The sequence below is a fragment of the Halichoerus grypus genome, chromosome 1 (assembly GCF_964656455.1).
Source record: "Halichoerus grypus chromosome 1, mHalGry1.hap1.1, whole genome shotgun sequence".
NCBI lineage: Eukaryota > Metazoa > Chordata > Mammalia > Carnivora > Phocidae > Halichoerus > Halichoerus grypus.
Window position 1 is genome coordinate 171,076,159 of NC_135712.1, and position 16,945 is coordinate 171,093,103.

The 16,945-nt window shown below is 44.5% G+C and overlaps 1 protein-coding gene across 6 annotated transcripts in view; it reads right to left on the bottom strand.

Annotated features, from left to right (window-relative positions):
- ITPR1 (inositol 1,4,5-trisphosphate receptor type 1) overlaps positions 1 to 16,945 on the bottom strand; it is a 325,747-nt gene that overhangs the window by 38,664 nt on the left and 270,138 nt on the right. For all 6 annotated transcript variants that reach the window (XM_036075557.2, XM_036075555.2, XM_036075554.2 and 3 more), the window contains 3 exons: positions 16,424 to 16,616; positions 9,784 to 9,906; positions 4,063 to 4,238 (listed from right to left, as the gene is read on the bottom strand). In XM_036075557.2, the coding sequence (XP_035931450.1) occupies positions 4,063 to 4,238; positions 9,784 to 9,906; positions 16,424 to 16,616 (492 nt within the window). The remainder of the gene's footprint in view (positions 1 to 4,062; positions 4,239 to 9,783; positions 9,907 to 16,423; positions 16,617 to 16,945) is intronic.

Consider the following 16,945-nt stretch of genomic DNA (forward strand, 5'->3'; position numbering starts at 1 on the left):
CAATGGTATTTCCGCAACTGTGCCCAAACAAAGCTTCCTTTTGCACCAAGTGCCCACCGAACCCGCCCAGAACCATTTTGCAGATCTAAGTCATATCGTTACTTTGCTTTTCAGGCATATTACAGATTATGTGGTAGTCAAATAACTTCATAAGCAACAGTAATCAAGTGGCATTTGTATATGACAAAAACAAAATTAACACATACTGAAATTATGATTTTCGAAATGAGATATGAATCATTTCTAACATTCTTATATGAGTTAGTCAAACACAGAAGTCACCTCAATCTATGAACCCTGTGATCAGCATGAACAAAAGCATCTTCTGAATTTCTGTTACATTCTAGGCATTATAAGGGTTGCAGTTTAATGAGAACCAGCTAGTTCTTGTCTTTCATTGCTCCTAAATTCATAGAGGAAATAATTTTATTGGGGGAAAAAAAAAGTAAGGGATTTCAGGATGAGTTCTGTTTCCCTGCCCCCCCCCCCCCGCCCCAGGATTAATAATTTTTCTTTGGGGATCCGTCCCTTTCCATGTATCCTCGAAATCTGGGTGGGGCTCCATCCCAGTCAATTGGCATAAGGGCTGGTTCCGGGATAGTCACGTGACCCAACTAAACCAGTGATATCCGCTGAGAGCTTTCCTGGGACTGCAGCAAGAGACAACTTTATTGCTTCGTCCTGACCTTGAACCTAAGAGAAAGTAAGTATGAAGCTGCTAGCATCCACCTCGCCCTACCAGGGAGCCTGAGTACGATCGATGCGGAGCCCAAAGATGGAACTGGATCCTGAGGCTACTGTCTGGGCACCTGTACTCAGCTGCACCTGACGCTAGGATCTTCATTTCTCAGTCACACGAGCCGATGCATCTTCTCCTTTGCTTCAGCTGGCGCGGATTCGGTTTTTTGATACTTGCAGCTGGAGTTTGAGCTACTGTATAATATAGTTCCACCTCTAATAGAAACCCCATGCCTAAAAGCCCATCTCCAGCAACACGCTGACAGAATCACTCCAATCAAGAGAAGACTGGAGGGGAAAGTTTTTCGGATGTACTTGGTAAAACCATCTTCTGCTCCCCTAGCTGCCTTGGCCATAGGTGCCAGGGAAATCCTGCCTGTTAATCTGGCCGGTCAGTGTAAGAGAGCTTCTCCGCCATCAGATAAGTGAGGAAGCCAACACCCACAGAGAACGTTAGGCTTTCTCAGACAGGATAAACATTCAACGCCCCAGTACTTTTTCCCTATTATTCTACCCATCACTAGTATAGGATCTTTCATTGGGTGAGAAAGTACCATTGACCTTGGATGGTCTGTGTTGATGGGGTTTCAGGAAAACAAACAAACAAAAGGCCATGCTCTGATTAACATTCTAGGACCTCAGACATGCCTCGGCTCCTGCTGTCTCAACAGAGCAATTCGCTTTACTTGAATCCACTCTGCGCTCGGTTTAAACAACTTCTGCCCTCGTTTCCTCCATTGCTTCAGCAGCCCATATGTATTCATGGTCTTGGCCTGGTGTCCCCACCTCCTACCGACCCTGCTTAATGAGTCTGACTGGCTTCTGGCCTCACCTCTCCCCCAGTCTACAAAGGACCCAGCCAGGGCACAGGCGGCAGTCTGTTGGCCCTTAGCACCTAATCCTGGCTCCTGCAACATGAGGGCTCACCAGCCCACCCCTCCCACCACTCTGCCCGCGCCTGGCTGCCAGGACACCACCCTGTCCCGCTTCACCGGCCCTTGTATGCCCAATGCTCCTTCTCTGCCCGTAACTACTTTCTTTTGTCTCCTATGTGCTCCATGTGAGTGTTTCCCTTTTTTTTGTTCACTCTAGTTATTTATTATAGTTATTTCAGCTCTCCTCACCCAGCTGTTACTATAAATGGTAATTGCCTAGTTTGAGTCTTTCCCCCAACTGATTTATGTTAAAGGAGAGATGACTGTGGAATGATTAAAGCCAGAGAAACAACAACAACAAAAAACTAAACAACCCATAAGACAACAACCCCTGAAATACTGAGTTTTTTCCCTTTTATTTTTTTGTTTATTCTATATTTCCTTCTTAAGTAGATTCCTCTTAATGATACCTACATCAGTGAATGACACCTACCTTCCCTTCTGTAACACTGCTAAGTCTTTGTCACTCTGGTCATACGTTTTCAAATGCCACAGCTAACAATGGCTTGCCTTATCATCTCAAGCCGAGTAAATCAACAATTTAAGTGCATTTTCACCCTGAAACTTAGGTCTTTGCATGACTCCACTTTAGTTAGTTGCATTATTCTTTTCCTAGTCATCTGTGACTGAAAATTTGGAGTTGGGGGTTGCCTCCTTCATCACCCCATCAAGATAGTAATACCTTGTTGGCTTGGAGAAAAGGACCCCGACTGAGGCCCTACATGGCTTTCAGGTGTGAGGCTCTGACTCTAGGCCCACAAAACGTTACCCTATCCTTTCCAGCTCTGACATCTGTACCTTTTCTTTCTTCCACGCTCTGACCAAGACCCAGGCTTGTCACACCTAGTCAAGAGCTCTGCTGGGGGTCTGAAATGGTCCTCCTGCCTCCAGTCCCTCCCACTTGAATCCACATAACATTCCACTACTTGAGGGCATTTTTCCAAGAATACTTTTTTGTATATGCCATTTCTTTGCTCAAAAAAACTTGAGTCATTTCCCACTACTGGGAATAGAGTTTCCCAACCTATATTCTACAACACTAATTCCAAGTGATACTTAAAACAAAATGTGGGCAAGTAAGTTTAGGAAACAGAGATACACGGTTTCCATTTCTTGGAGATTCATAACCCTTATCATGCACGTTAAAGTCTCTCAGAAATCCTAGAGTAAAAACCCTTTAATTTTGTTTAACCCAGGCTTTCCCTCATGGACTGGACCACTGAACCTCTTTCTCACCTAAGATTTATCAACTTGGAGCCTGCTTTGGAAACACTGACCTGGAGGATGAGGCCCAAGGGCATTCTCCTACCCTGGTGACCTGTGCTGGGAGTAGGTCCTACGTATCCCTCCCTGAACCCCAGTGGAGGGGAACGCTCCTGCTGGCTCTCTCTTGAGAGTGTCCTGGGCCTTCCCCACTGCTCTGGCCTGTGGGGCCTACAGCAAAATGCTCTTCTCAATTCCTGCTTTCTGGCCCAGTCCTAGCCATTCTCCAAGACAGAGCTGAAACCTCACCTCCTCCCCTGGGGCTTGTCAGCTTGAAGTGGTCCCTTCTCCCCCAATGTCCTTGCTGCCTTTGCCATCTGAATACCCATCTAGGGACATTTACTGCTGCACTGAATTACTGTATTAACTTTATTTTGCAACATGACTTCCATTTCTATACAGCAACCTCAGCTTCCTTATATGCTCACGGCAGAAACCTCTAGAAAGCAGTTTTCGATCCCCACAGTGCCTCCCATGTCCAAACCTTTTGCTTCCTTTCACCAGGAAACCTCTCCAATCTATGGTCCTGTATCAGCTATCTCTACTTCCTAAGAATTCCCCCTACGGGTGCAGGTAGCGTCTATCCTTCAACTACAGTGGAAGAGCACTTCCAAATGTCACCACTGACTTTGAAATAACCCCGATTCTCTCCTTACCTCTCTACCTGCTCCATCTCTGTCTGAACAAGTCTTCCTGCCTCTTCTCCTGGCTCCGTGTGGTCCTCACCAGAAGTGGGTGTGCTGTATTAATATCTGACCATTTGACTGATACCATTAATATTTGACCATTCGGCTAAAATCTCCTGTCCCCCCAAACCTCTGACCTGACTGGGAAAAATAATTTACATCTCCACTGCTCTTCCTCTTCCTGCCTTACTTCTGAGAGGGAAATTCCCTAAAAAGGAGACTGTGGATGCCCAGGTAATAGATTAAGAGGTTCACTGTACCGTGAGAAGGTTAAGAGGGAGATGTCCACCCACGCAGCTCTTGCTTCTGCTATTTTAACAGCTGACCTCAACAGTCTTTTACTGCACTGAAAGCCCAGGCCAAGATCCTAGGAACCAGAATGGAAGGCATTCCTGTTTGCATGTCAACAAGAACACGGCTATGAAGGTATTTATACTTACATTGAAAGCTCCCAGAAGAAACAACGTGGGTTGTAATCCAACTGAAAATATCAACCGGAGAATTGTGGAAGCAATTAAGGCTCGGATGCCATGGGGCTTGGGGAGGGCAATGACAATGGCCAGAGAGATGAGCATGGCTGTCCACAGCAGTCCTGACCAGTGTGGCTCCAGTGTTCCTGGAAAGACAAGGTGGGGTTCTCAAAGATCAGTGCTTTCATGGAGTAAGAGGTGATGGACCAAAATGGGCTTAATGACAGTTTCTGCAATCACCCAACTGGCCTTATTGTCCAAACTCTCACCTCCAGTTCTGTGCCCCAGATGTAATCCGTCACACATCCATGTTTTCTTACCTCCAAGCCTTGACCTGTGTTCCTACTACCTGGGAAATTCTTTTCCCTTTCCTATTCATCCTAGGTCTTAGCTGAGATGTCAACTCTTCCAAAAACCTCCCCAACCCCCTTCCTCTTCAGAAAACTATGCCAGGTGCCCCTCCCTCTCTGTGTTCTCAGTACTCACTTCAGTCATCCCAATAGAACACTATTTTCTGGTGGTCAGTTTACTTGTCTTTCTCTCCCCTCCTACCCTAATTGCCCCCCAATCGGGTTCCCCCCAACCAAATTCCCTGAGAGAAGCACACAGCACCCCATAGATGCTCGTCAAATGAATCTGTTCAATCAATAAAACTCATACATGTATCACATTTCACTCTTCGGGAAGGCAAACTGGAAGCCTAAACTTCTAATTTCTATTAAAAGTATGCAAAGGAAAATTGCAGGTCCCCTGCCTGAATCAGATTTCTTCAAGGGAAGGAGGAAGGCAACTTCCGTATCATTAACATCATCCTACAATTAGATTATCCTTGTAGTCAAAGAGCTTATACCAGTTTTTGTCATCTCTTGCTATTTCAAGTTCTATTTAGAGTGTCCCACGAGACGGCTTAGTTATATAACATGAGCCAACAAGGCTAAAAATATAGTTCTGTAAAACACTCATTAAAAAAAAAATAAAACCCTATTTCAAATGCTGTCACATTTTGAGTCTCCTTCAGATGTAAACAAGCAGCACTACATGATTAAGGCCACTTATATAAAGGAGTTTCACTTCTCCAGAACTGCTGGGATTGAAGCCCCACCCAGGAAAGAGACACCCTTGCGAGTTACAGCTCTTCCCCGAGCCTGCTGGCTGCCCTAGTTCATTCTGTTCATGCCGCTGAGACACTTTTTCTCTAGAAACTGTTGCCCAACTCCCAACCACTTACCTCTTCCCTTTTGATATCCTTCAAAAGAAAACCTGATTAGAAATGGGCACAGAGAGGCAAAAGCTTTTCAGAAATTTGGGAAGATGTGGATATCGAGACTTATGTCATTTCTTGTGCATTTAACAGTGGTTAGATATCCTGTTAAGCCCTTTACATTGATTATCATTTATGTGATCCTCCCAACCAGCTTATGATTCTCTTCATTTTCCTCTAGAGGAAACCGAGTCTTGGATTACATATCAGGCCTAAGGTGACACAGCAAATGGCTGGAGTCTGTATGCCTCTGAAGTTGATGGTCCTTAATCACCAATTTAAAAAAATAACACATAAAATCCACTGATTTTCAGCTTAACGTGATGAATTTTGGCAGTTTATATAGCCATAGAGCCACATGTAACTGCCAACACAATCAAGATATAAACATTTTTATTCCCCGGAAAGGTTTCCTGTGCTCTTTGCAGTTGCGGCCTTGCCCCAGCCCCACTTCTAGGCAGCTACTGGTCTCCTTCCTAGCACTAGAGCTTTGCACTTTCTAGAATTTCATAAAAGTGGAAACATAATCAGATTAGGAGGTAGTCTTTTTCATTCTTCCACTTAGTGAATTTTTAAGATTCAGTCAGGTTATTTTGTGTATTAATACACTGTCCTTTCTATTGCTGAGTAATATTCCACAGTATGGATATACCACAATTTACATATCCACTCAACAATTAATAGATATTTGAGTTGTTCCCAGTTTGCAGTTATTATAAATAAGGTTACTGGGAACATTCAAGTACGAATCTTGGAATGGGTGTATGTTTTCCTTTGCCTTGGACAAATACATGGAAATAAGATTTCTGGATCCTATGTTTAACTTTCTACGACACAACCATACTGTCTTCCAGAGCGACTCCACCATCCAGTCGTACGTGGGAGTTCCACTTGTTCCACATCATCACCAATACTTGGTATAGTCAGTATTTTCTTTTTATTTATTACTTGCTCATTTTTATTTAGTATTTCAGCATTTTCAATTTCAGCCATTCCCGTAGGTTTCTCCTGGTATGCCATTCTAGTTTTCATTTGCATTTCTCTGATAACTACTGATGTTCAATATCTTTTTTTATGTGCTTATTGGCCAATCTCTTGTGAAATATCTGATGACATCTTTTGCCCACTGTTTTAATCAAGTTGTCTTTTTATTATTGAATTGTAAGAGTTCTTTATGTATTCAGGATATAAGCCTTTTGTCAGATACATGTTTTGTAAATATTTTCTCCCAGTCTGTGTCTTGCTTTTCATTTTCTTTAAGTGTTTAATCGCCATCTTAAACTGCCTCAAGATCTCAGTATAATAAATGGGACCAGTACAGTGGACGTACCCAAATCCCAAAGAGGCCGAAATAAAAACCTGTTGTCTCCCCACTATAAAAGCAGTGTTAAAAAAATAATGCTAGATTTTGGGCGCCTGGGTGGCTCAGTTGGTTAAGCGACTGCCTTCGGCTCGGGTCATGATCCTGGAGTCCCGGGATCGAGTCCCGCATCGGGCTCCCTGCTTGGCAGGGGGTCTGCTTCTCCCTCTGACCCTCCTCCTTCTCATGCTCTCTGTCTCTCATTCTCTCTCTCTCTCAAATAAATAAATAAAATCTTTAAAAAAAAAAAAAATAATGCTAGATTTAAAAAAAAAAACAATTATAGAAAGACATCTTTAAGACAATTGGAGAAACATGAATATGGACAAGCTATTACATGATTTGCTGTTAGTTCTGTTAGATATGATAATGTTATGGTAATTATACATATTTTGAAATATTCTTAGAAGTTAGAGATGCACACTGAAATATTTATGGGCAAAACAACAAGATGTCTAGACTTATTTAAAATGTTTCAGAAAATACAGTAGGAGAATAGATGAAACAAGATTGACAAAATGTTGGTAGTTGTTAAAGCTGGGCTAATAGATACGTGGCAGTATATTAACTTCTTATTACTTGTATATTTGAAAATTCTAAAAATGATAATGTTTTAAAAGGAGTACCATATTTGCTTTAATCATCATAGCATGCTCACAAATTCAGTAAAAAATCTGAATGTGCCCAGGTTTCATGCTTTTGGAGCCTGTGTGACTCATCAGTTCTTAAATAAAGGGGGAAAATGATACTTTGGAAAAGGAGCTTTTAAGGCCACCAGTATTCTGGGCAGCTGCAGGCCTACGACACCACAGAGCCTCATAAGCACTCATCAAAAGGGGGACATTCAATGGGGACATTTTGGAAATCCTGGTTTTAGAGTCAAACATGAACAAACACTGATCTCAAAGAAATACTTTCAGGTAACCAACCAGATCTTATTTTGAGGCATGGCTAATACAACCCTTGTCCTGAAGATGGTTAGTAGCGAGGACAGAAGATGGTCCCCACATGTCTTACAGGAGGAAAAATAAATCCCTGAGAGTGAACTGATGTGTTTGAGGTGAGCTCGGTCACTGTGTAGCAGAAAAGGCTTCCTGAGGTCAGCTCAATCTCCTTCCCTTCCGGGAGATCTAATGATGCTTTCCATTTAGTCCACACACATGAAAGACTGCAGTCCACACTGCCAGAAGAGGAAGCCAGAGTCGATGCCACATTGAGAACCCAACACTGTAGAGTTGGAAGAACCTTTAACAGTCATCTCATCGGTGGGTCTTGAACTTGTTTGGGCCAGAAATAGGATGCCCCAGAGATCCTGACTGGGTCAACCACTGTTTTTGCCTGAACTATACAGGGATTTCCAAATCCACATCAAGGTTTTACAACTACTGGGTCAATTTAAGCACCTTTTTACAGAGAAGTTAAGGAAGACTAATTGAAGTTGCCCGTCCAGAGTCGTGTGAGGATGTGGCAGAGCCAGGCCCGGACACTGAGTCTGGATGTTGTGAGTCTAGATTTTCCACTGGACGAGGCTGACCACTGCAGGGGAGGGGAGCTGTCAACTACCTCTCTTCAGACATGGGCCTCAATGTGGCCACAGGTGACCAGTGAAGAAAATGGTCAAAGCGTGTAATAAAACGGATTTTAAATATTTTTAAAGAAATGGGGGATAAAGGAAAACACATCCAAAGTAATGGTTGAAGAATCGGTTATGATGCACATAAGGGCTTCCCTGAGATGCAAAGAGAGCTGGGCTCTTTCCCTCCGACAGACCACTTCACACTCGCACCTCTGCTGACCTGCAGAATCTCTTCACACAGGGGCACTTATTTTCCTAACATGGCATTAAAAAGGAAAATACCCCCAGACTTGCGTTTAGGTGTTGCTTTTGGGGGGAAAAAAAATCACTCAAATGAAGCTTTCAGTGTAACTGAAGGCCAAACAGAAAAGCTAACTGCTCGAATGGGTATGTTGGATACCTGAGCATCACAGAACAAGTCATCACTTTCAAAACGGATCTTAAGTAGACTTTAAGTCTAGACATGCTGTCTCATTACGTATACACATCTGCATTATTAGGCTCAAGAGCTAAGCCTGGAACTCCTGCGCTGTTTTAGTGTCTTACTTTTGGGTTCTTCATTCCATACGTTTCACAAAAGGTGGCTACTGGTAGGTTTGTGACATACGTATCTGAGATGATCTGCCAAATAGCTCTGATGAAAAATGTAGCTGAGAAGACCTCCCAAAAGGCTATCCAGGGTGTCAGAAAAGGGGCCGTGGAAGTGTCACAGCAGAGGGGCTTCTGCCAGTCCCCAGAGCCCCACAAGTGTGCATGACTCTAGAAGGCCGTCAAGCAAACGGAAGAGCTGCAAACAAAAAGATGCCCCTGCTGATTGTTGCCTGTTCTCAGCAAGATGTGTAGAGTGCACATGGCAGGTGGCTGGAAGGAGACGGTGGGGGTAGGGGGATATCCATAACGACCACGGACGGACATCATGTTCTATCGCATGAGTAGCGGCAGGTGGCTCTTTATAGACTAAATATCCAAGGAGGTGCGGTCTTCGGTCATTCAAGTCCTGCCTCCCTGAGCCCCTTGCCAAAATAATTAATTAATTAATTAATTTAAAAAATCCAGACACGTCTTAAAAATTCTTCACTCTGAAATTAATTCTGTAAGTACGGTATGGGGAAAATAATCTAGTGGACTGAGCATCAAAATATCTATGTTCTAGGGTTAGCTCTGCCACTACATAGCTGTGAAAGTTTGGCTCCACCTTTCAACTTCTCTGAGACGAGGTTTCCCAACATATAAAACAAGGAGGCTGATTGAGACCATCTCTTACAGGTTTCAGAGTGTACAGCTTCTCTTTCTTTCCTGGTAGATAAATTTACATTCTTTTAAGTGAGATTTAAAACTAAGTCTGCGGTGAAAGCTACAATCTCATCCTGTCTGAAAATGGGTAAGTGGGATCCCATAATACTGCACCAACACTTCCAGGGACCATTTTTAAGATGCAAGTCATAACCTTCCTGCTGCTTCTCATAGTTTCCTTGAAATTAAAAATATGGGTACCTCCTCGGACTCCTTTAAATGGGTAGAAAAACGCCACGAGCAGATTCATCAGGACAGCCAGGTTAAATGAAATGCTGCTCCAGAAAGACATGTTGCGGGCACACCAGTACAGAACGGGCTGGGCTGTGAAAACAAAGACCAGGCCATGTAAAGTTCGAAGCCACAAGTCAGAACGCTGGGAATCCCACTCGGCCCTTCCTCCCGCTCTGCCCCACAAGCCCACTTTTGTTCCCAGTTTTTACCACAACAGTAAAAAATGATCATTTGTTTTGAGGTTGACTCATAGGCTCATAACGACATCAGATTGGTTTATTTCTGTTTGGAGTAGTTACTGGAACAGAAGATGCATTTGGGGACAAGGGAGAGAAGAAAAGGAGAAAAGTTGGAACATCTAAAAACCCTGCATGCCCCAGTCAACACCACCAGTTATGGAATCTGGGGTTGTCCAGAGTTCATGCACTGAATCGTCAGTCCTTCCAGGGCTCTGGGACCAGAGGAAATGCCCAGAGAGACCCAAGAACTTAATCAGCCTTTTAGAAGTATGGGGCTCCAGTTGGAGGGACACATAGCATTTACAGTTGGCCCAGCAGGGCCCCAGACGAGGGAGGCTACCATTGCCACACTCAAAATCCTCCACTAACTCACTGGTGCCTAAAAGCTAGACAATGATCCCTTTCCTGACACTGAGACATTTTCCATTTTCCTGAAGTCTGATGATCATGCCGGGGGCAGGGGAACTATGGGAGGGAGTTGCTGACTGGGTAGTCAGCAGTAGAGATCCCATTCCCAAAGGCTACAGTAGAGAAAGGAGGTGGTACCAAAGCCATCACTGAAGGGCGAGAGACATTTTGCATATTGCTGCCATCTGATTCTGTAGTCGCCTAGAGGCCATATCACACCGGCCAGGCATGTTCAGTGTTAGAACAACAAGCCTCTGGCCACACCATGTGTGGTGGTGCTTCCTTTCCCCCCGAGTTTTCCTCCAGTGGTGCCTTAGACTTAGGATGATGCTCATAAATAGATGTGGTAGGAATAATTTCAATCTCCATGCCAGAAGCAGAGTTTCCAAAAGATAGCCTCATTCCACATTATCTCCCTCCAAAGGAATACGGAGTATGGGAGAATGGGTCTCTAGAGCGTGTTTCTCTTTCCCAATGAAGTCATCATTTAACTTTAGGACAGGAGCCAATGACAAATTCAATGGCCCTGTAATGATGCCTAGAGCAAGCAGCCAAATCTCTGAAAGCTTCTTCCAAAATAAAGTTATGGCACAATTAAACAGAGCCCTGGGTAATTTAATAATTGCTCATTTCATGTTTGCACTTGGAAATAGGAAACGTTTCCAAAGTCTAGAGTTTTAGAGCTACAAGCACCATCTAATTTAAAATCTCTTGTTTTATGAGGGAAACTGAGGTCCAGCAGGGGGGAGAAGCTGTGGAGGAGATCTCATCACCCAGGTCAGTGATCCTCTCGAGTCAGACAAGGACAGAGGAAGTGGCTCATGTCACCATTCAGTACAGGAGCTGACCAGGACTTGGTCAACCTCCACTAACAATTAACTTTTTTTTTTTTTAAGTTAATTGCCGAAACAAATTTAAGATGAGAAATCATCTGTTCTGGAAACAATAGCTACTGGTGTTTCTTCTGGGACTGATGACCATGTCTGATTTGGATATGGAAACTCCAGAAGAGACAGGTGGCAAGAATGGCAAAGGGTTGGTAATGATTGAAGCTGAGTGGTGGGTACATGGGAATTTATAATATCCTCTCCACATTAGCGTACATATAAAAAGCTCATATGAGGTAAAAGAAAAACAGGAAATGGCAAAGCTCAGTGATGGTCTATATAAGCCAAAATTCTCTTCAAGGGGGTTCTCAATATCAAATGTAAGAGTAGCCATTGTAGGACACTTTCATTTAATTCTAATAAATGGCCCTTAAGTATGGCATAGAGTTCACAAATAAATCATATATTTATAAAGCTAACATACTTAAATTGTGTCATTCCAAATATGATGAACAAATACTCAGTCCTTCAAATCAACTGGGTATCTATCCATGGGCAAAAAGATACTTAAAGACCAACCTTGACACGCACAGTCTTCTATTTCCCATGTCCCCATCTAACTTTCCAGATTCTTCTCCCACTTCCTTCCCCAGACAGGCCACCTTTACATCCCAGTCTAGTGGTGGCTCCCTGATCGTACGCTGCACCTCCAGCCTCTGTGCACTGTCCCCATGGCGGTTTAAAAATATGTCCACAAAGTCTTTGATGCTCTCCTCTTCGAGGGGTACAGCTCAATCCCCCTCCCCTTGAGTGTGGGATGGACTTAGTTACTGCTTTTGGGAGAAGACAGAAGTGACAGGAGTGCTTCCTGACATTTGGTCATAAAAGGCCCTGCAGCTTCCTCCTTGCACACGCATGCTCACGCTCTCCTCAGTCATCTGCTCCGAGGAAACCGCCCGCCACGTCATGTAGAATTCAAGCAGCCCTACAGAGGGGCCCATATGGAGAAGAAGTGAGGCCTCCTATCAGCAGCCATGTGAGTGAGCAGAGAAGTGGATCCTCTGGGTCCACCCAGCCTTCAGACGAGGAGGCCCTGGCTGTCAACTTGACAGCAACCTCACGAAAAACCCTGAGTCAGAACCACCCAGCTAAGCCACTCCCAAACTCTGGGCCCTGAGAAACTGGGAGGACATAAATATTTACTGTTTGAAGCCACTAAGTTTTGAGGTCATTTATTATACAGCAATATAACACAACTAACATACCTTGTGTGATGGGTAAATAGTAATACCCCCCAAAGATGTCCACATCCTAATTTTCAGAATCAATGAACATGTTACCTTTCATGGGAAAAGGGACTTCACAAATGTGATAAAGTTAAGGATCTGGAGATGGGGAAATTATCCTGAATTATTCAGTGGGCCCAACATAATCACAAAAAGTGATTAAAAAGTGATTAAAAGTGAAGGACGGGTGTGGGAGTGGCAGGGGCAGAGTCCTACGGCAGGAGAAAGGCTCTCCTGGTCATGGCTGGCTTTGCGGATGGAGGAAGAAGCCAAGGGCTAACGAATGCAGGAAGCCCTAGAAGCTGGAAAACAAAGCTAGAGCCTCCAGTAGGCGGGCAGTCCTGCCAACACCTTGATTTTAGCCCAGTGAGAACCTTTGTACATTTCTGACCTCCAGAACCTTTAAGATAGTAGATGTATGCTGCTGTAAGCCTCCAAGTCTGTGGTAATTTGTTAGAGTAGCAATAGGAAATGAATACGCCTTCCCTTTCTCCAAACTCTCAGATGTATGTTTATCCAAGTTCTATCTATCCTTCCAGATGCTGTTCAGATGCCACCTTTTCTCAGAAGCTTGTCTTTCCCACACTTCCACAGTGTGTCACTGCTTAATTACAGCCCTGCTCATCGTTAGTTGCCTCAATTACAACCACTTAAAAATATCCTGTGTTGCCTGCCCCCATAAGATGGTAGGTTCACACAGGAAGGAATCATAGCTTACACAATGTTGAACCCCCCCACTGTACTTTGTATGTTTTCTACTTATTAGGGGTACAAGTTGGCTGGATCGATACACCTGCTACATCACAGAAAAAGACAGGGTGCTGTGATCCCAGTGAGGCAGGTCAATCTAATGACCTACATCCCAGAGCACCACTTGGTAACCCTCTTTCCTAGCCTTTGTATCTGTTCTTCTGAGGGAACTGGGCCTTGCTGGGGGACCTGGACTCTATGAATATAAAAAACAGAATTCCCCAGCTCTATTTGGATGGGTGTGATAACCAGGAGGGAAAACCCCAAGCAGGAAAAGGTCAGCATATGCAACTCTGCCTCAATTTCCTCTTTCACTATCTTCTCATTTTCTTAGCCCTGAGTTTTCACTTCACTGCGGCTGGGAACTTCAGGAGAAGGGGTCAGAGAGGCACGGGTGAGAGAGGATGTGAGCGCGCTGAAGGGGGTGTGCGTGTGTTCTGTGAGAGGAGCAGGGAATAAGGCTTCGGGAGAGCTTAGGAACTGACTATCTTAATACCTGCAGAAGCAATTACTGAGTGACCTCAGTCTTAGACAGACCTGGCTTTATATCTGAGCCCTGGCTACAGATGTACAAAGCCCAGGTGATTCTGTGATACTTTTAGGAAAGGGGAAAGCAGCTTATGAATAAAGCAGAGTTTTTTTTTCCCTTGCAGATTTATTAGAAGAGAAATACGCTACTTAGAAGGGAAAACGTATTTTATTTTAATTACACTTCTAATGAGTACATTTCTCCCCTCCCTAAATATGCATATCATGTTTAATTCAGTTACTGTTTTCAATTTCTCTCTTACCAGCAGATAGCTTTGAAGCCAATTAAAATCTTTCAGTTGACAACTATAGCTGTGTTTAAGCTTTACTGAAACAAAAACTGTTTCTGAAACAAAGGTGGGCTAAATAAGAGAAGGTATTAGCTACAATGCAATATAAATCTTGGAATGACGACGTGGCCGTTCGGCAAGCAATCAATCTCAACTCCCCGTTTTCTAGGTGAGGGTCTGGGAGCAGTGAAGTCACCTGCTCAGGGCCACACAGCCCGTGGGGGCAGAAGTGGAATGGGAGTGAGATCCCCCACCTCTTGGGGCTGAGGGCTTCCCATTGTGCCTGGCTGAAGACAACATCCCAGAAGGAGAGATTGCAAGGTATCTCGCCTGAGCAGAAGAGCTGAAAGCCCCTCTGTCAGTTCATAAGCCTCTTGGAGAGCCTATACAATATTGATCTATTTTTTATAGGCTCTCAGAATTGTGAGGATGAATCTCTCTGACCAGTCTTAGTAGACCCACATACTGACAAGAGTGAAATCCCAGTTGTAGTGACCACTGTGGAGGCCTGGATACATGAACTCAGGATCACCCCTGGAAGCTGGAATCACAGATGACCCCAGCAAACCTAACGGCTGAAAATATAAGAGTACAGAATAGATGCGGTCTATGTCCACCTTATTTCTGGTATTTTTTCTTTCTCTGTTCACCTGAGCATTGTGCTATGCAGATGTTCAAGGCCACTCACACTTGAACTGGAGGAGCTTGCATCAAGTCCACAGTAGGCCACAAGGACACACTGTATCGGCTAGAAGTGCACCCTAAATCCCCCGTGATCCCTACCAACGAGGACATGCAAGCTGTTCTGCTAAAGGCCTCTGAGCCCCTCTCTCTGTCAGACACCTGGCTGGGTGAGGAATGGGTTTTGGCTCCAGAAACATTTTCTTTTCATGATTTTATTTTTAAGTAATCTCTACACTCAACATGGGGCTTGAACTCATGACCCCGAGATCAAGAGTCATAAGCTCTAGCTATTGAGGCAGCCAGGTGCCCCCCAGGAAACATCTACTGTTTTAAAAATTTTATTTATTTATTTGTCAGAGAGAGAGAGAAAGAGAGCGAGCGAGCACAAGCAAGGAGAGCGGCAGGCAGAGGGAGAAGCAGGCTCTCTGCTGAGTAGGGAGCCCGACGTGGGACTCCATCCCAGGACTCCAGGATCATGACCTGAGCCGTAGGCAGACACTTAACTGACTGAGCCACCCAGGTATCCCGAAAACATCAATGTTTTAAAGTGCTGGATGACGAGGTAGCCCTTAGAGATGAGCAAGAATGTTGTAGGGTGGGGGTGTGGTAAGAACAGGGGCCCCTGGCCAATGTGCACGTACAACCCTCTTTGCCACCAGCCAAACCCAGGGGTGCAGGGAGGTAGGGAGAAAAGTGGTGAGGTGGAAGAAGGGTGCAGTGAAGAACGCTGGTCTGTTCTGCCTCGGGTTGGTGGGAGGAAGGAAGAGGACAGAAGCTCCCAGAAAGTGATCTCTAACACAGCTTCCCCTACCGCCGCCCTGCCCTGCAGAAAGAGCCCAAAAGATCACAACTGTAGCTGGAATCTGGGGTTTCAAAGAAAAAACCTGGCTCCTGACTAACAGACAGAAATAAAGCACGATCCTTTCTACGTTGGTCACAACAGTTGATAAGGAGTGTACTGTCAGTACTGAAGGATCCCATTAAAATCCTAATGAAAACCAGGAGCTGAGAAGCCCTCTGGGATAGCCCTATAAAAGTGTTTTAGACGAGTCATTTCAACCCGACTGGCCAGGTATCGCAACGGGACTCGCTGGTGAGCAACGATGCGTCTTATGTGGCAAATGATTCTACTGCCTATAAAATGATACTAGAGTCTAAAAACTGAGCTACCCTATATAAAAGGGAGAGACTGGTGTCTTCAGAGCAGGTGAGCTAGTAAATGAGCAGTCAAGCTGGCTCAATTTCCTGCTCAAGTGCACCATCCTGTGAGCTCAAAGCCTGGTCTTTTCTCCCTTCCTTTTATTTCCTACATCAAGATACCAAAGAAGGACATTCTGAAAGTCTTGCATAGCCAATCCAATCCAATCAGATGGGGCATGAAGGAAGACTTTTCTGGGGAGGTGCCTCCCTGAGGCTAAAGCCCGTTTCTCAGCTACAAAGGTGTCTAGATCTGCCCGGTGCTCAGAGGTAGAAAGTGCCATAAATTAGGCTAGCTCTGCTCCTGCTTGGAGACACGCCCTTCACCATCCAGCCCAGGCTCGTGAAAGCCCAGGATGGCATGGCCCTGCCATCCCGTGGGCGCATCGCTGACCCACCTCTCAGTTTCTTCTGCCAGTTCATTTCATTGAAGAGGTCCTCGGACCGCAGGAAGAAGTCATTGATCTTGCTGCCTTGCTCATCTCTCTCTGTAGTGTAGTATATTCGCAGTTTCGACTCCTTGGTTAGGAATTCACATATGCTGGGCACAGGGAACACAATCTGTTCCATGGTTCGGTCTAATCTGACAATCTAGGGTGAGAAAATGGAGGAGCTTAAACAGTCATTTTCAAAAACCTTTCACTAAGAATCTTTGCTAAGGTCATGGGCTTGGTGTTCACGACGGCGTATAATACAAACCTGTTCTTGCGTCTTCTCAGATCTTATAACCCCCAGACTGGGCCGTGTCTCTTGCATTTATATAAAAAACAGTTTGGGCAAGTCTCTAAGAGTTGGTTGTTTTGTTTTGTTTTAACCTGAGACCCATTAATTTTACTGTGACTAACTTTTGTCTCAACAATTTAAACTGTGTTTTGTGTACATATCCAGATGAGGGGGCTAGGACTGTCCAACAGAACTTT